Source organism: Tenrec ecaudatus, chromosome 3 (genome assembly GCF_050624435.1).
Source record: "Tenrec ecaudatus isolate mTenEca1 chromosome 3, mTenEca1.hap1, whole genome shotgun sequence".
NCBI lineage: Eukaryota > Metazoa > Chordata > Mammalia > Afrosoricida > Tenrecidae > Tenrec > Tenrec ecaudatus.
In genome coordinates this window covers 120,524,516-120,545,341 of record NC_134532.1, presented here as the reverse complement: position 1 = coordinate 120,545,341, position 20,826 = coordinate 120,524,516, and the positions used below count along the sequence as shown (strand labels likewise).

At 40.5% G+C, this 20,826-nt stretch overlaps 1 protein-coding gene across 1 annotated transcript in view; it reads right to left on the bottom strand.

Annotated features, from left to right (window-relative positions):
- The window catches only part of PPP3CA (protein phosphatase 3 catalytic subunit alpha), a 348,928-nt gene that overhangs the window by 163,991 nt on the left and 164,111 nt on the right, over window positions 1–20,826 (bottom strand). The window contains exon 2 of the mRNA XM_075543988.1: window positions 17,401–17,601. Coding sequence (XP_075400103.1) covers window positions 17,401–17,601 — 201 coding nt within the window. The remainder of the gene's footprint in view (window positions 1–17,400; window positions 17,602–20,826) is intronic.

The following is a 20,826-nucleotide window of genomic DNA, read 5'->3' as shown; positions in this document are numbered from 1 at the left end:
CTTTACCCTAGTCTCCCGGGGGTGAAAATAAAAGAAATTGCCACATTGCCATTAGGCCATGTATCTTAGGTGACCTGAGAAGCAGGGATTCAATCACACATCTCTTTCTCAACACCTTCATTCATTCTCTCTATATAATGTATATGTGTAAATTTAGTGACAGAAATGGTTCTGCCACAGTCCATGAAGTGAAACAGGAACAGAGTAGTGATTCGTCACAGAAGCCAGAACAGGAGAAAGAAGTATAGATCATGGATCAAAGCACGGGAATGGAGCCTGATGGAAAAGATAGGTTTATCAGCAGGGCTGTGGAGGACCACACACATTCCAAGTGGTGTGGAGGGCTACTATCTTTGAGTGGGATGTGCAACTCTCTCGCGAGTAGGGTGCCTATCCGATCTTTGAATCCTGCTTTAATATGTAAAGCTGCCCTCACTTTGGAACAACTGAACCAACTCCTTCTGGTTCTTGTTCTGTGCCCTAGAATTGATTTCCATCCATAGCACGCCTGTGTGCAGCAGAATGAAATATGGCTTGGTCCCACACCAGCTTCATGGCCATCGCTGTTTGAGTCCATTGCTGCAGTTCCCATATAAATGTACTTAGTTGTGGGCTTTCCTCTCTTTCATTGTCCCTCTAATTCACCAAGCACGATGACCTTCTTCAGGATAATATGTATAAGACAAAGTTTCCCTATTCTCACTTTAAAAAAGCATTTTGACTGTACAACTATAAAGATGAATTTACCCATTCTTCTAGTAATCCACAGCATACTCCGTATTCTTTGCCAACATTATAATCCAGAGGCATCGACTCTGCTCGAATCTTCCGTATTCACTGTCCTTCTTTTACATGCACACAAAAATGGCATGACTTGTGGCTTAGGCTTCAGAGTGACATTTCTGCACGTAACACTTTACAGAGGTCTGTTGGAGAGCCTCCACACGCAATGAGTCATTTGCTTGTTTCAACTGCTGCTTCCGTGGCTATTGATAGTGGATTGAAGTACAAAGATCCTTCTAACCCCTTTGATATTTCCTCCTTTTATCATGCTGTAAGAGGTACTAGCAACAACTTGTCCATCATAACCACCTGCCGTCCTGTATGTGCAGCTGTTAATCCATGAAAATGCTATGGCGCCTTCCAGGCACTAAATTAAGGATACATATGAACAGCATGTACATGTTCAATCTCATGAGTTCTCAAGGACACCAAATGCATAAAAAGGACATGGAAGAAACACATAAGCGTCACTGTTCCAAAAGAGTTGGTTAACAATCAACCACTCAAGAGGTACCATGCCGTCAACATCAACGGTACTGAAATATGAATGAAGTCCAGGTTGACCAAAAAACTAAGACTCTGGAACCTGATGGAGTACTGATTGAGACATTTCCACAAACAGATGCAATGTTGGAAGTGCTCACTCTGTAGAGCACAGTTACCTGGGCCGTAGAGAGGAGGAGATCCATATGTGTGACCACCCTAAAGAAAAGGTATAGCGCAGAATGATGAGAAAATGAAAACCCCATGACTAACACATGCAAGTAGCATTTTGCTAAAACTAATTCAAAAGTGTTTGCACGTACAGCAACAGGGGTGGAATCAGCAACTCATGCCAAATTCAGAAGAGGATGTGGAACGAGTGATATCCTTGCTGATGTCACAACCAACATGGCTAAAAGAAGAGGCTAACCAATGATTTCCTGTATTTTATGTACTGTTCAAAGGTAAACAGGTGTATAGATCTCAACAATTATGCTTAACATGGCAAAGAATGGAAATTCCAGAATATTAATTGTGCACATTTAAAATCTATAAATAGATCAAGAAGCTGTCCTTTGAATGGAACAAGGAAATACTACATGGTTTAAAACTAGAAAAGTTGTGTGTTGGGGTTGCATCTTTTCACCAAACTTATTCAGTATGTAGACTGAGCAAATAATTCAAGAAGCTAGATTATACTAACGTGGCATCAGTTTGGAGGAAGACACTTTAGCAACCTGTGACAAGTAAATAAAACAACATTGCTCCCGAATATTGAGAGTATTTGATGCATAATCGGTAAAGATCAAAGGCTTTTGGCTTCAGTATCAATTATACCTCAACATTAAAACAAAACAAAGCAAAAACCTATTCACAACTGGACCAATAAGCAACATCACGATAAAGGAAGAAAATATGAAGGTCATGAATTTCATGTTACACGGCTCCACAATCAAAACTCATGGAAGCAGCAGTCAAGAGATCAAAGGTCATATTGTGCTGGGAAAATCTGCTGAAAGACTTCCACAGAGTGTTACAGAACAAGGATGTCACCTTGAGGACTGAGGTGTGCCTGTGACATGGAAAATTAATGCAATGACAATGGAAAACCACAGAGGAATGGATGCTTTTGCACCATGGTGTTGGCAGAAAACACCGCATACATCACACTGCCAGGAGGGTGAACAAATATACCGAATATACTCGAGTATAAGTTGGCTGGATATCAACTAAGGCACCTAGTTTTACCACAAAACAGCATAAAAATGTGCTGAAAAATTCAGCTTATATACAAGTATATACAGAATTTTGAAAGAATGCTCTTTAAAGTAAAGATGGGCATGAAAATAATAATTTATATATTATAATGGGTTCATGAGGGAGGGAGGGTGGAAGAGGAAAGGGGAAAAACTGAAGAGCTGATTCCAAGGGCTCAGGTAGAAAGAAAATGTTTTGAAAATGATGATGGCAACAAATGCACAAATGTGCTGACACGATGGATGGATGGATGGATGGATGGATGGATGGATGGATGGATGGATGGACTGTGATAAGAGCTGTACAAACACTCAATACAAACGATTTTTTTAAAAGAAAAAAAGAAATGGAGGGGGATGCCCTTTGAGATAGTTGGTGGCAGATACATGGCACTGGAATCACTGACATTTGGAATTATTTTCAAAATCATATCATTTCTAAGACTTTTAAAAATAAATAAATTAAGGATGGGAAGACTTTGTGTGTCGTTTCCACATGTACTCAGGAGGGACCAGTCCTTAGAGAGGGACGTCGTGCTTTGTAAAGGAGGGTCAGTGGTAAACAAAGAGGGCCTCCACGAAAGAGGGCTCCAATAATCAGAGAAACTGGATTATACGAGGGCCATGTGAGGACAATGCAAACACAAGCATTGTTTCATCCCATTGTACACAGATAGGTTCACTATGAGTCGGATCTGAGTCGATGGCATCGACAAAAATGTGTGTGTGTGTGTGTGTGTGTGTGTGAGAGAGAGAGAGAGAGAGAGAGAGAGAGAGAGAGAGAGAGAGAGAGAGAGAGAGATCTATTAGTCTCCTCCCAAATAAACTGTCTGGAACAGAAGTTTGGCTATCTAAGAATGCTAAGCAGATCACAATGAGAAGAGAATCTCGAATGTGCCTTATGACATGAAAGCCCTTGATAAACTAAGCCACATTATCTCCAGCTTGAGAGTATTGTTTAAAAGGGATAGATATCTTATGTATTATCTGAATCATAAATCCAGATTCTTAATAATTCATATCAATAAATGCAAATATTTTATTTTATAATTTTCTTATATATTTAATAAATATTGCCAGATTATCATCAGAAGGAGAAAGAGAAAGCACTTTTAAGAGTAAGATAAATTCAAAACTTTAAGTTGACTTTAATGCTTATAACATGAGGAAAAGAATTCCAAATGAATAATTTTTGTTTCTTATTTAGGATTATCTTATAATATCCTATTCACTGTAGGAGCTGCCAATAGCCGATTATGCTTTCCCTTTTAAGAACTAGATGATGGGTATTGCCACCAATGGCATGAAACAACACATGTATGAACTGTGGGGTGGAAACTGATCTGCTCTGTAAAATCTGTACTCAATACACATTAAAAAAAAAACTTGGATCTTTAAGGGAAAAAAAGTCAAATTCATTGTTGAAGGTCAATGGAAGCTCACAGCAGCCCTATACTGCAGAGTAGAACTTCCCCACAAGAACCCAAGGCTGCATATCTTCCTGAAAGCTGACTGCCACCTCTTTCGTCCTCAAAGTACTTGAACAAATTCAAGATGCTGACCATTTACCTTGTAGCAAGCAAAGCACCTTAAGTCCTGTCATACTAGGGCTCCTTAATTACAAGCTTTAAGGGACGTTGACTATCTAAATATTCTTGTGAGCTAAACTCGGTTGTTAAACATTGATGAGTCCAATTTTAAAGTCCCTGTGGCAAGGCTAGGTGCGAGGCTGGCAGTTCACACAGAAGAGGAGACGATCAGCTCCTATAAAGATGTACAGTGTCAGAAACTTGACGTCAGGTGACGACGAGTAGTAATCAACTGGATGGCAGTTTGGTTTGAGGTTTTGGTTACTGTTTTTAACAAAAGAACAAATTATTCTATAAGGAACAAAGCGAAAGTGTAGCATTACTTTTGAAACACACAGAAAAGCAAAAGACAGCACTTTAATAGGCTTTGTAATAAGTGGCTTTGTATATCACTTCAAATAACATTCTACTCCATAAGCAATAAAGATACATTGACTGCTGGCAACTAAATATGCAATTATAGTTAGTAAATGCGAGCCACCAGATGGCATCAAAAATCATGTAACACATTCAGAGATCTTAAGGGTTAATAACCACATTTGTGAAATGGAATCAACTTCATGAATTCCAAGTATATTATGAGTAATAAACTGTCTGACGCTAATTGTAAACTCCCAAGCACAGCAATGATACTATCGGAAATATATTAAAATGCAATGACTGTGAAAAGAAAGTGTAAAGAAGTGATCTTGGTACCAGTTTTTATCAAGAATAATGACTCACTATAAATGGAGCCAAAAGAGAAAAAGAAATCTTGGTTAATATTACATTCCTCTCATTTCTCCACTAACTTTCCTACTTATTAGTGCTTCTTTGATTCTTTCATAGAGTTGTGTTTGTTGTAAATAAGAAAAAGGCAAGTCAGCCACAGAACATGAAAAACTAATAATAATAAGTTAATAAGAAGAAAAGAATAAAAAACAGGTCAGATTTCCTGTCAGCCAAATATTTTGTTCTCATTAATTTAAAGTTAAAAGATCTGGGTGTTCAAACTTTAAATAGTCCAAAGAACAAAATGAAACAATGTTGCTAGGTCTTAAACAAGCTGACATGTGGAACACAATGTGGAACAGAACCGAATTACAGAGAAGTACAGTACATACCAAATTGGAGTAAAAAGAAAACTATTGTAGGAATTGAAACCTGGTTTCAAAGATGGACAATTCAATGTTGTTTGCTGTTTGTTGTTTCCATCAAAGAAAAGATATTTGTTGCTAATTTATTTATTTTTAGATATGGATTTCCTATATATACAATTCACTATATATAATTTTAGGATTCAATATGAGAAAAAAGATTATAAAACTTTATTTAGCCTTCAGATGGTTGTCGTCCAGTCTACTGCCAGCGAACTGAGTTAGGTCTCAAATTATTCCATAGACTTTCATCTTCCTTCACGAGGCAATACCCATTCAGCACTACTAGTAGACAGCTGATCAACTTAGAAAGTTAAGCTATTTGGACATTTAAAAAAAACAAACTGAACTTCCTGAAACCCCTCCCTCAAGTACAACATTTAAACATAGCAAGTTACAAACATAACAGCAATTAATTAATATCTTTAAATTACATTTACCAGGATTTTTAAAAACATCAAACATATTGCTACGGAGGTGACTTTGTCTCAAAGTGATCCCATATACTAGAGAGTAGAAATTGCCAGGGTTTGTGTTTTGTTTGGGTTGGTTTCCGGGTACAATCTTTGACAAAGTAGCTTGTCAAGTTGTTCTTGTGTTGAGCTGCTGGGTGGGTGAGAACCATCCACCTTGGGGTTCACAGTCAATATTACTTATTCTCAATTATTTTGAAGAACAAGTTTTCATATACTATTAAAGGATTTCAAATAGTGATAAAGCTGCTGCCTCAAAATTTAGTATTATTTCTCCCTTCCTAAGCAACTAATTAAACCAAAGAGACTTCTATAAGATAACTCTGACAGGTCAATATACTTTATTTATCCAGTATCACAGGTCCAATGTCCTCTACCAAGAAGAGATTACAATAAATAGCTTTTTTTAAAGTGGAAGGGGAACAAAATAAATAAATACTGTAAAATGTTAACTACTGTTTAGCGCTTCTCATAGATTTCCACTATACCATCATCACTAAATTACTATATTGGAATCAACAGATTTATATTAAAATTATTTTTAAACAGTCGCAGGATTAGAATATAAAATGAAACACAGTCAATTACTGTGGCCCTTCTAGCCATATACCCATTTTTGTTGCATCATAAATTCTAGCCTCAATGTCTGGTTAGAATCCCACTTTGGATGGAGTTCTCTGTTATGTTAATGGATAGAATTAAAGTGGGAAGTACTCTGAGTCTCCACCTTACTAAGGGAAATGAGCCTTCACAACCATTTGTTTCCTTGGGGAAATAAAAAGACAAAGACCACACCTTTATATAAAAGTGCTACCTCAGAAGCAAGAACAGAGAGGAAATCCCGGGACCATCAAGGAAGAAGTCACCAATAGAGCTGTGTTCCTTCTGAAGTGATGGAAGTCAGACTAGACAGAGGTAGTAGACACTATGGCACAAGGGCCATGGGACAAAGAGAAGGAGCCATGCCAAGACCAGACATCAAAGCAATCAGAGAACCTGAGCAGAACAGAGGGACAGTTCCAAGCCTGAGACTGTGACAGCGTAGTGGTCCAGCTTCCTGACCTAGGGAGGCAGAAGCCATGTTGAGAGGTTGAGGACTGAGGTATGGCTTAGCTGCTGGCTGAGGAGAGGTGTTACTATGGACTAACGATTATCCTTAATCTTTTTTTATTGTGGCTAGTGGTAACTGATTAACATCTCTAATAAAGTACCTCAATCATGAGTAGTATCTGTGAGTTTTATGCGGCCATAGCAACAGATTATTGAACCTTAGAGAAAAGTAGAGTGTCACGGGAGAAATGTTTGGTGTCAGAATGAAGGGTGAAGAAGGATGAAGGGTAGAGGCATGTCTGACTCCCCTACCTCCTGGCAACACTCTTTGACTGGTAAGAACATGGCTTCTTTCCTCCATGTGTAGCCAGAGGAGGTCAACTATTGCCATTGGGACAGTTAGTCAATATCCTAAGATACTTAGCATTTAGTATTGTAATATGGAACATAATAATAATAATAATAATAATAATAATAATAAAATCAGCTCAGCATAGTTAAATACCAAGAGATGCAACTTACTCCCTGTGGTAGTTACATAACACGGTGTCAATTTGAGAGGATTAAGAGTGAAGGAGCAGAGTTTAGCCTGTCAATCAGGCTTCAACTTGATGTCCTCATATGTAGACACTAAGGAGATAAATAGCTTGCTGGAGGCAGGACACATGTGCACTCCTTGGGAGATAAATGCAGCTGACAAGACAGATGGAGACAGGCTGATGGCAGTGAGAGCCTCGGAGCTAGAGCAGCCATGTGGAGACCCTGACAACACAGAGATGCTTACACCACCACTGGATCCACAAGATCTATCCACCCACTTGACTGCAATCTTCCTGCATTTGTCATCATTGCATGTGTTTCATGAATCTGAAAACTTTGTAGACTGGTATCAAATGTCTGGGCTAATATAGGACTAATGAACTTGATCTAGACTGGGCTGGCATGTTTTCTCAATATTCAATTGCTCTTGTATATAAAGTTCTTTCCTATACACATGAGTGTCTATGAATTTGTTTCTCTAGTCTACCCAGATTAATACAGGCACAGATTTGGGAATTTCATCCACCTATGAAGATAAGTTCCATTCTCAAATAAATGGAAATCGACCTTGTTAACCACGCCTGGGTTCAAGGTCAGTTCTGGTCCCTTTAACTGAGTAATGGCAGGTAAAGAAGTCCTGGTGGCACAATGGCAATGTGATGAGCCGCTCAGTAAAGATCACAGCTAGCAGCCACTCATCAGGAGACAGAGAGCCTTGGACACATTACAGAGCAGTTACACTGAGTTGGAGTGATCTCAGTGGCAGCAGGTGTGTAATATCTAGTAGCCTACCAAATTTCATTAGGTTCAGGTTGCTCGTCTGAAAAATAAACTGTAAAAAATATCTCCTTCATTGAGTTATATAAAAATTGAGTATTAAACATGCATAGTGCTCAAAACTGAGATTAACAAAAATATGAACTTAATGTTAACTTAAAAACCTGTTTACTATTATATTTATAAAACATAAATGGGTGTATTTATAAACATTTGTTAATAATTTAACACTTACTGAACTTACTAAATAAAGCCATACAATAAAAAGAAGTCACAAAGTTGTCCCTCCCTCAAAGGCTATAAAACTCCATTATGATCTACTGTCAACAATTTTATATATAGAAAATAGTATTACTAAACTACAAATATACATATAATTTAAAATTGTGCTCTAAACCAATGATAATTTCCATGATCGATACCAGTCTGTGACCATATTTGAGAATGTCCATTAAAGCTAATAAATGTTTCTGGAGCTCATGACAAGGTAAAAATAAAGAAAGTCTGTAATCATTACAGATACTTTGGTAGCGAGTGGGACAGGAGAAAAGAGAAGGATCGTGGCCCCATCCCTCTAGTGGAGTGAATTGTCTTAGTTTTTCTCCAGTAGCGAAGAGACCAGGATTTTATTACCTGCAGGTGCTTCAGAGTCCTGGAACAACACTCCTTAACGTCACCGTACGGGCTGATTTTAATATATCTAATACTTGTCCAAGTGATACGACTGAGCGTTATTACTTTCAGACTTTCAGAATAAAAATTGTTATCTCCCTATAAAAACTGAGTGTGTGAGTTACCAATGAGGCCTAAACCTCTCACTGTTTGAAAAAGGACGAAGTTGCAGGAAATTTAAGAAGAGAAGATATAGCACTGCTGAGAGTGGAATATGTGTATGTAATTATGAGTTGATTGTTATGCCCGTCAAAGGCCTCTTCCTGATGGTCTTCCATACTGATTGATGTTCCGAGATTACTGTCGGCTTGCACCAGCACTACCCAGAAGGAACTAGCTCTCTGTGTCCGACACAGTCTTAACAAAACACGGCACTGATTACCACCAACTTCCCTTCCAAATGCTCTCGACCCATACTCTCTTTTCTAAACTGTCCCGTAACAACAGGAAAGAGGTTCAATTATCTGACATAACAGGTTACAATTAGAAATTTAAAATACTCAACTTATAAAGAAAAGCTCGGGTATGATTTTTCAGAAGTGGTATGCCACTGAGAAAAAAAGTCTGTGCCGCGAAATCAAGCCCTGCTGTTGGTCTTCCCTCTGCTGGCTGCTACAGCCCAGTTTTCGTTCAGATGCAGTGACGTCGCACTATCTTCCACAGTCGTGTATTCCTCTTATTTTTGAGAGCCTTGTTTAATGTCGGCATTCTTCCTATTTTTTCAGTGATAAGTCCATACAAATTCTAGTCAAATCAACTGAAAGTACATGATTTTAATATTATCAAGCGAGCTAGAATAGTACATATAATAAAAAAGCTAAATGTAGATTATGCAAACGAGTGACTGTTGCAAGCAAGATCTTCAGGATAATTATTTAAACCAGCTAGTTCCTCACTGTTGCCACGTGATTCAGGGTATCATGGTTACCAGAGAACTCGCTGGATATTCACATTCTCAGTCCCTATCCCAGATTTCATGGGAGGAAGATGAGGCTGTCTGTTTCCTGAAAGATTTATGATCCTAGACATATGGAGCCATGTCCACTCTGCCCCATAGGTCCCTCCGAGTCTGAATCAGCTCGTTGCCAGGGGTTTGGTGTTCCAAATGTATAGAATAAGAAATTGGGGGTAGAGCTTAGCCATCTGGTTTACCACACCTTGTGGGTGGATGTTACACTCTCAAGGCTGAAAAACACGGACTTCAACACTCTAGGTCTCCCTTTCCTCATGAGTGACCAGGGTTTCCGAAGACAGACAGCGTACACCAAAGGGGTGAACAGACAGAGGCACGCCAGGGGGTGATGGGCGTGCACCTGAGCGTCAGTGAGGGGCAGAGGCAGGGAGCCGCTCCTCTTCCCCACCGCCGTGTCCATCGCCCTTTAGGAGAGGTCCGTGGGCGATTAAAAACTAACCTCAGACCTCGACATGTCCCTTAGCTGCCTGTGCCTCTTTGTGAACACATCAGAGCAAAGGGCTTTGGTCTGCCTGTTGTGACCTTTTCCCGTCATATCTTTTCGCTTGTCTGTTTATGTTTAAGCCGAGTGCCCAGTTTCCGGGGAAGGAGGACATCGGTATGATGAGGTGCTTGCTGCCAGGGGCTAGGCCGAAAGGTACCGACCGGCCAGCAGCAGGCTGAGAACCCAAACAGGCCTCAGGCGGCAGGGCAGGCCAGGAAGATCTGGCCACAGACATCACGATTGGGCAGAATGCCCCAGAAGTAAGGTTTCATCTCCATACCAACTAAGACCACACTTCTTTGAAAGTGACAAACGATCGTAGGAGGAGAATAAACACTGATCTTTTTGGTCCCCAAACACACTAGATTCTTTATCCCCACTTAACTCTCCCCAGAGGACAGGCCTGGGGATGTCTCCTAATTGACGTCAGCTGCTGGAAGGGAAGGCCTGCCTTGGCCTTAAACTTGGCCACCGGTCCACTCTCACATCTAGGAACAAAGCCAGAGGGTTCTCCTGGCAACGGGCTGACATGCTAAATGGCAGGCCTGGCCACTGAGGGGATCCTCTGCTGCCCCAGGGACAAATCCCCCGCTGCAGGAAACAGACAAAAGGGAGAGAGAGATTAGCAGTTCGCCCAGCCGGGGCTGCCATAACCTCTCCAGCCAGAGCAGACAAGGGGTTCAAAGTCAACTCCATTTAAAAACCTAAATTCTGGATCTGCATTTGCCTCACAAATGAGAGCAATGCTCTTTGGTATATCAAAAGAAAAGCAGGAACATAGGGGACCTTCAAGGTGAAATGTAGTAAATTGGATCTCTGCATAAGCTCTCTTACCATATTCAAGAAATCTTTAATAGACAAATGATTTCTTTTTAAGTAGGACCTTACCTGATGTTTTTTATAAATCAATAAAAATTATTGATATAAGGCGCTCTAGTCAATTCAGTCCCATACCTTACCAAAGCTACACTGAAATCCTTGGGCTAGGATGAAAGGTTCCTAATCAACCCCTCTTCTAGTCAAATCCCCGCTCCCCACTCCAGTTCAGTCTCACCAGAAAGTTTTCAGAATCTTATTCTAGTCACACTGCCATCAATGCACCGCTGACTCACTGCAACCCCCAGTGGGGGCCGGGGACTGTAACTGTTCACCGCAATAGAAAGCCCCGTCTTTCTCCCAGACAATGTGGACTACAGTCCAAGAAGTAACCACTACATCACCAGGGCTCCACAGACGCCCTCCAAGCCCTAAAGCCTTATAGAAAAGTATCCGATGTCAACGTGGCACATACACACTCACACCCCTCCCACCCTTCAGAAACTCGGTCTTCACACAGCATACCTCCATGAACACACCTTTCTATTTACTAGGCAAATTCAACCCACACATATTGCTCTTGAGGCAATTCTGCAGCATGGTAGCTTCATTTGTGTCAGAGTAAGATTGTGCCCCAAAGGCTTCTCAAGGAAGTAGATCACAGGCCAGGTGGTTCTTCGGTGGCCACTCTGAATGGGCTCAAGCAACCAGCATTGCTTAGCTTTTGTCTATTGTTTAGCCCAGCGGTTCTCAACCTGTGGGTCATGACCCCTTTGGGGATCGAATGACCCTTTCACAGGGGTCACCCGATTCCTAACAGTAGCAAAATTACAGTTATGACGTAGCAATGAAAACAATATTATGGTTGAGGTCACCACTGTATGAAAGGGCCGTGGCGTTAGGAAGATGGAGAACCACTGGTTTAGCCATTTGGATCATCCAAGAGCTCTTATTTCATAACCAAAATCACACTGCCATCGATTCATCGGTGAGTCCATTCCGACTCACAGGGTAGAACTGCGCCCTTTAGATTTCTGAGACTGCAACTCTCTATGGGAGTAGAAAGTTTCAGCTTTCTCCCAAAGAGAAAGGTGGCTTCAACCTGCTGCTCAGTCCAACAATCAACCCACTAGTAAGCCACCAAGGCTCCTTCGTGAATAACAGGGTCCTCACAATGACACTGTCTCTGACCACAACACTCCTTCAACCTGTTTCATATTTAATCCAATTCAACCTTCATGAAACCTACCAAGATCTGAGTTCCTACACCTGCCTATACGGTTTCCAAGAGAGTTCTTAACGCAGTTAAAATAATTGTCTGTTTATAGGTCTGACGACCCAGTAGACCTTGAGTATTCTAGTCTAGGACTATGATTCATTGTTTTATTATCCACAGTTTCTAAACCTTTCAAAAGAGCTCTCCTTCTAAATACATCACAGATGAGATCCCAGCCATTAAAGAATTTCGTAACTCTAAGATGAAATATAACATAATCAATGGGAACTGTCAGGGAAATTTTAGCCATTTGGAAAATAAGAAAATCTCTTAGCTTTAGCTTATCCATTCGGATGCTTCTAAATTTGCTTGAATAAATCTAGATCTTATACTTTAATAATTAACAGCCTGAAGCACATATTCGAAAATATGTTTCCGTTTTCCCTGGTATTTGATGAGCCTGTGAAGAGCAGCAACCTGTGTTATTAAGATATGTCTAACCCACACCACCTGTACCAGCTCCAGGATTCAAAAACATGTTTTCTACATGGAGCCACCAAAGAGAGTTGCCACACTGATATTTGGCTATGTTTTAAATGCGTGTTTACATTTGTAGGTTTGCAAGGGAACAAAGACAATCTCAATTCAGGATTCAGAGAAATGTTATAGAAGGAAACGGTGTTTCTTGGCAAAATGCCTCCAACACACATGCGCATTCCTGACATCGGGGAAGGCGGCTTGGGAAAGTGCACAGAACATAACTCATGTTTCCCTCACTCTCATGTAGCGACCGAGACAGCATGCGTCTGTATTCCCACAGATAGTGGCCGCCCCCATCTGATAATCCGGACGACAATCTTTGAGCGTAAAGTGCACACTGCACAATCTCCCCTCCACGGAGAAAGAGGCAGAGAGCTGGGTTGGGGTTCCGAGTTCCCATGTTCTTCCATGTTCTTGGACAGAAAGTGCACTGCATGTAAAGGGAGAAATATCCCACATGATGTTTCCATGTTTATAAAGACAAGCCGTTAAAAAGTGCTTAAGGGAACTGCCAGGTTTCAGATGGCTGCAGCACTAATTCCCGGGTTATTCTAACATGAGGACGCATCAGGACACCGCTGTTAGCACAACTTCTTTCTAAAGAGCTTAGACTGACATCACTGATAAAAGAAGGGGGGAGGAGTGGAGGGCAGGCTGAGCTGGGCCTGTTTTCAGTCACTGTGGACGGTCTGCCCGGTTGCCGTATTTCCTGCATTTAATGTTGGATTCCACACCAGCAACATTTCACAGACCCACTCGTCTTCTTAGCATGGTCAGGGACCGGCTTTGTGCAGGTAAAGGGCCATTTCTAACCCCGCTGGAAAACCACCCTGGTCAGACTGCACATTAGACTCACCTGCCCCCAATTAGAAAGGTATTCGTTCCTCATAACCTTTCTTCACTGGTTATGATTTATACCCATCTGATTTTCATTCTTCCCCACCCCCCTTTGCTCTTTGTCTTCCTACTACTTCTTCTTCCTTCTCCTGGAATTGAGGCTGAGGGTCACCATCTTGCTGAAGGGTGAGACTTTGAACTGAGCAAAGATTCTTAAGAATAAACTTCAGCTTTATTGGATACTCTAATGTCATGCTTGGTAATAATAAAGTACACCTATAGAGTATGATTCCCAAATGGCAAATATTGAAAGCATGAAAATAAATAATACACTGTTGGTTCAGCTGCCCTTGTAAAAGCAAATATCAGAGCAAAATCACCTATCTAAAAGTACATATCTATATACTAAGAAGTTAGAAAAATCTTGAAATCCAATGAGATTATGATTTTCTCTGATCAATATCCACTTTTCTTTTGTGCTCCTCAATGTGTCAGCTATGAACTAAAAAACTAATAGGTTGAAACTTATTACTTAGCTTAGCATTCTGGTAAATTATATGCAAAAATTTATCTCCCTTTGATAAATGGTAACATTAATTTTCCAACCCCCTCTGCTGCTATTATTCCATAATCTTGAAAATGTAATCCATTTGAGGATTCTTAGCACCTTGCTATCATTATCAAATACAAATCTTTTGTTTTAAAAAGTCATTATCAAATAAAAATCTTTTAAAAAGATATTTTCCCCTGTCTGGATTATAATTACTACATATTCAGTGATACTGCCACATCTATTTCTAGTTCCTAACTAAAAGGCTTAATTTGGGTTGGCCCCTCCTCCAACCGTTACAGCGGAAAGTGTGCATCATTTAGTCTTGACTTCCAACATTAAAGGATTGCCTCTCTTCATACCTGTGGTCTTGGCAGATATAACCTGGCTCTGTGGAGCACAAGGATGGTTTCACTCTAAGAAGATGCCAGGGTCCAGAGAATAAACACCAGGAGCTCAGACTTCTGGGGTCCTTTCCTTCAGGACAGAACGGAATCAAACAGAGGAGCTGCCTACGACATCCCGGAGAGCACATGGCCCTCGATGTCCATTGCACATGTTTGCTTTTACTTCTGATCACCACTCCTTTTCGTACCTACTGGGCTCATTACTGTACTTCACATAAACTTGTCATAGGCAGCGGATTATTATGATGTGAAATGGAGAAACAATAAACTCAAATAGGATTCCAATAAAACATTTGAGTCATTGATTTTTAACCGAAAAAACAAGTTTAATGATAAAGATAGTGTTTAAAGCTATTGTTTGACCACTAATTTAAAACAAACAACATTCAAGAAGTCAATTCCAACTCATCGTGACCCTACAGGACAGAGTAGAACTGCCCCTGTGTGTTCCCAAGACTGTGACGATTTATGGGAGTAGAAAGCCTCAACTTTCTCCCTTTATTACTAATACACATATCAAATCCATAGTTTCCTTTTTGGGGTGGTTTTTTTAGTAGATGTTATACTAGTACTTATATAGTTATAATTTTTAGTGTTCTGGTATATAAAAATTAAGATGTGCATGTTCCTTTGCACAATCTCTAAAAATGGAAGATAATTCATGATACAATTTCAAACAGGGAAAATGGAACACTGTGCTGTGCACAGTGTAAATATTTGAAGTCAATTTACTCAATAATTACTACACATTGCTAATATGATTGAAGCTAGTAGGGATCCTGGCACCTGACCCATTCAAAGTCATTTAAAAAAATTATTTATAAATACAAAAATCATTATTGACAACCAATTATAAAATGTAAGCAATTTGAACTTGTTGGAATAGGCAGTAGGGGCATTTTGACGAAGAAAGCCTAGTCCAATATCCTAGAGAGCCACTCTTAACAGTTATATTTAAATATAGAAGGGAAATTTAAAAGTTTGTGGGAAAACAGAATTGAAAGATACTATGATTTTTCAATGAACTTTGTGAAGTCCCCTCAAGCATATGAAAGACAATACTATTATGCATATATGACAATTTAAAAGAAAACACAATCACTTATATATATATGAAATAATCTAAAAATTTTCCTTTATTCCAAACAGTAATTTATCAAAATGATAACATTAAAGAAGAAAATACCCATTTCCATCATCTTGAAAAACTGGCAAGTTTACCAAATTACACACACACACAAAATTTTAAAATGTCTAGTACTTGCCTATATACGAAATCATTTTTCTGACAAGATTTTGTTTTTATAACCGAGAATACTCTAATTCAGAGTCAACTCAGCAGCAAGTGGTTTTCCACTTAAGAGAAGCTCTGCATTGATGCAGCCCAGGGCTGCAGAACAAATTCACCGGGCACCTAAATGAGATGAGACACATTCAGTTTCCTTTCTTTCAGTGGGGCTCAGACTTGAATGAGAATCAGAATCACCCGGAAAAGTTCATAAACTGTAGAATGTAGGGCCTCTCCTTGGAGAATTGGTCTCAACTGTCATGGCAGAGGACCGATAATGTGCTTTAAAAAAATCATTTTATTGTAGGCTCATGCAACTCTTATCACAATTTATACACACATCCATTATGTCAAGCACATTTGTATGTGTGTTGCCATCATCAGTCTCAAAACGCATTTTTACGAGTTCCCCGGTTATGCTGGTGAGGAGGAGGATGGGAAGAAGGGGTGTGCTCATCTGGAAACCTCACTCTGGAAACTGTTGCTTTTCTCAGTCACTGTGGAAGTTTTAGGATACTTTGCTTAATGGTTCCTGTGGCAGTTATATCATCGTTTGTCAATTTGAGAGGATTAAGAGTGAAGGGGTAGAGTCTCTCCTGCCAATCAGGTCATAGCCAATGAGGCCGCTGTGTGGGCATGGCCTTCTCCTGAGAATTCTGTGTTCTTCCTTGGAGGCGGGAGACACTCACTCTCAGCTCACTCCCTAGGAGACATCCCTGTCAAGAAGACACATGGAACTAGGCTATACCCTGAGCCAGAGGAGCCACATGGAGACCCCGAACACTGAGATGCTTACAACGCCACTGGATCCACAAGATTCCCACCCACTGGCCATTGATCATCTTGCATTCAGCGTCATTTCATGTGTTCTGTTTGAGTCTGAAGAGGAGTTTATAGAGTGATGTCAGACATATGGGCTAATATCGGACAGATGGACTTGACCTGGACCTGGCTGGGACGTTTTCTCAATATTCAAATGTCCTTTATATAAAGCTCTTTCTTATACACATCTGAGTGTCTATGAATTCGGGTCCCTAGTCTACCGAGACTAACGCATTTTCCAATGACTATTCTGTGCTCACTGGATGAGTTAGTATTTCTACTATTCAAAACAAAAACAAAAATAATCCTCTTAACCTCATCAATGCTCTTAGTTACAGTAGTACTTCAGAATAACTTTATCACCTCCAAGTTGTACATCTCTTTTTAAGACATCACAATTTTGTTTTAAAAATCACAATTTAAAAAATAAAAATATTTCCATATACATATAACCTTAGTGCTTATTATACAGATTCAATAGTAAGAGGAGTCTGGAAATTACAGACTTCTGGCTCATGACAAGTTTTGATTTGCTGTTAAATTCAAAGCTCGCTGTCATCAGTCGATTCTGACATACCGCACACCTATAGGACACAGGAGAATTCCCTGTGGGTTTCTGAGACTATAACTCTTTACAGGAATAAAAAGCCTGTTGGAAAGAATAAAACAGGGGTACAAATCAGGAGTGAGTCTGTCTACAGGACTTACCTGTGACTGGAGCATCGATATCCAGCAAGTTCTTCTCCTGTCGAAGAATTGAAGCCCCTTCGGTTATTATTCTCAGCGCAACACTCTCTTCCAGTCTGCCCTCCTTCATGAGATGTGCTTTTAGGATATCCACACGAGGTTTCCCATCATTGTCAAACACTTCTTTCGCCGTCAGCCGGTGACTTGGAGGAAATGGGACAGCTGAAAGTGGAAAGGATCGCATTATTATACTGGCCAGAACTCGACAAGAAAGATTCCTTAGCAGCCCAAAATGTCCATCCGATCATTAACCAAAGGGCCCGGGGGTGCTTAAAACTGCTAAGTGCTTGGCTGTTGGCTGAGAGATTGGTAGCTCAAATCAATCCAGACATGCTTCAAAAGAAAGGCCTGCCCACCCCCCAGCCCCCTGTGTGCACGGGCGCTCAAAAGACCACAGAGAACACAGTTGAACTCTGACACACGTGCAGTGACCATGAGTCGGAGTCAGTTTGAGGGTAATGGTATTTCGTTTTGTTTTATCACTCACCGCAAAAGGGAGTATTTCTTAAATTCCCACAGCAAAAGGAGATGATCATGTAACATCAAGAGTGTCTTTTTCATTCTAAATATAAAGTCATTGCTAAAAAAAATCTATAGTGTGTATTCATCCAATAAGATGCACTGGTGGTATGGTGGGATGAGCAATGGGCCACTAACTCTTATTTACAGTATTATCGCCAGCTACTCTGTATGAGAAGATGAGGTTGTGACGGCCATAAAGATTTATAGTCTGGGAAACCCAGTGCAGCAGTTGTACTCTGTCCTATAGTATTGTTATGAGTCAGAAATTACTCAAAAGGGGTAGGTTAAAAGGGCAAACTGAACAATGAGAGAACAGATTTATACCAGGGAGGAGACATGGGTACACAGGGAAAAGATACAATAACAAACTCTGGTTATTGCCCAACTTGGAGACAAACATAACTCTCCTCCAAAGACCCCACACCTACGGAACACGTCCTTCTCACTCTCACTCTTCACATTTGGAGATCATTCATTCAATCACTAGATCATAACTCAACCCCTTCTATATGCTAGCACATTAAAGATCTGACATGGTAATGAAGGCTATGTTAGTGAAGGGAATTCATTATGTCTCAAGGTCACCAAAAGACTCAGTCTCTCTACAACCACATGGCCTCCTAGAAAGAAGTAAGGATCCTACACATAGGCTTACATGACTTTCATTATGCCGTATGCATCTACCACCTGCCCACCACTTCCATGCGATGGATCCTCTCTGCGGAAAAGGACTGACGGGAACAAGTAAACCTGGCCTCCAAGAGTCTCTCAGGGAACCAACTTAAATACACCCAGACCAATAAATCTCGTTTCATCTGATAAGCAAAAAGAACAAAAATAAAAAACTCACTGCCATCGAGTCAATGGCAACTCATAGTGACCCTCAAGAACAAGCTACAAGTGTCCCTTTGAGTTTTATCCACGTGAAATTGTCTCGAGTTAAGGGAAACCAGGCAGTGAAATTATATTGGTAGATACAATCCACTCAGATCTAACTATGCTGCCGGAAGTAGTCAGACATACCTGAATATACACCACAACTTTGCACAATTCCAACATGTGTGGCCTTGAGCAAGTTAAACCATCTTTTGGCTTCCATTTTCTCATCGGTTAAACACTACCTATCTGTTTGTTTGTCATATTGTGATAGCTTGTATGTTGTAAGTTTGGAAGCTATGCCAATGGTTTTTCAAATACTAACGGGGTCACCTGTAAACAGGTTTCAGCTTAGTTTCCAAAATAAGAATAGGCTAAGAAGTAGGAAAGGGCGGTCCACCTCTGAAGGGTTAGCCATTGACAACCTTAAGTATCGCAGTAGAACACTGATAATAGTGCCGGAAGAGGAGCATCTCGAACTGGAGGAGGGCCAGCGTTTCATTTTATTTACTCGGATCCACAATAAACGCCCACGGAAGTTGCAGTCAAGAAACCAACCAATGCATTGCATTGGGTCAATCTGCTGAAAAGATCGATTTAAAGTATTACAAAACTAAATTGTCACTTTGAGAACCAAGGTGTACCTAACTCAAGTCCTAATATACTCCCTTGCCATATTGATCTGTGAAAGGCGGGCATGGGAAAGACCTCAGAAGAAGTGATGCGCTTACAGGGTGGTGTTGGTAAAGAATACTGAGAGTACGCGGGCTGCCAGCACCAACACCGTCGCGGGGACACATGGGACGGACAGTCAGCAGGCACTTGAGCAGGGAGGACGGGCAGGCTGTCTCAGTCCTGTGCTCACGTTACCAGGAGGGACGTGTCGTGCTTGGTAAAGTTGCACATCAATGAAAAGGAGGAAGCCCTCCCTCTAAATGGATTGACCAAATGGCTGCAGCAAGAGCTCAAACATAAAAACCATGAGCTTGAGACAGTGCTTGCGGTGTCCTACTGGGGGCTAGAGGTGCTGTGAGTCAGAGCCAGCTCAACAGCAAGCTCATCCGTAAAATGGGCTAGTCGCTCTCTGACGACAGCGACAACAAATCACGGTTGCTAACATTTCTGTCAGTCACTGTTGGAAAATAGAATCAGATAGGAGAGTAAAGCTGAAAGATGAGGAAGGCAATGTGTACAAGTATATGTTTATGGTGGTTGGAAGCAATGAGGCTTGGGGGGAACATGAGGCTCAAAAATACTAAGCAACTAAAAACCTGTACATTTGTACATTGTAGATTCCCTGAATTTGAACTCAAGCAGTCTGATGGCAGAATATAACCACTATAACACTGCTTCCCTGAAAGAACTTCAGACAGTGCTTGATCATTAGAAAGTAGTAGGTAAATCACTCAGCAGAACTGAACATCTACCATATATCCACACAGTGATCTTCACAGGCCTATAGCAGTGGTTCTCAACCTTCCTAGGGCCACGACCCTTTAATACAGTTCCTCATGTTGCAATGACTCCCAACCATAACATTGTTTTTGTTGCTACTTCATAGCTGTAATTTTGCTACTGTTATGAATCGTAATGTAAATATCTGATATGCAGAATATATTTTCATTGTTACTAATTGAACATAATTAAATATAATCCAAGCATAGTGAGTAATCACAAAACAATATGTAATTATACATTGTGAAACATTTACCTGTTTTCCTATGGTCTTAGGCGACCCCTGTGCAAGGGTCATATGACCCCCTAAGGGGCCATGACCCACAAGTTGAGGACCACTAGCATACAGTTAGAATCACTTTATTTCCCAAATTAATTGAGGCAGATTCTAATAGACTAGCTGCAGAACCGAAAATGTCTGACTCTAAAGCATACTCAAACCCAAACTCAGTCAGTCATGTCAATTCTGACTTGTGGTAAATAGGGAGGGATGGTGTCTGTGCAACTCTGAGACTGCAACTCTCTATGAGAGTA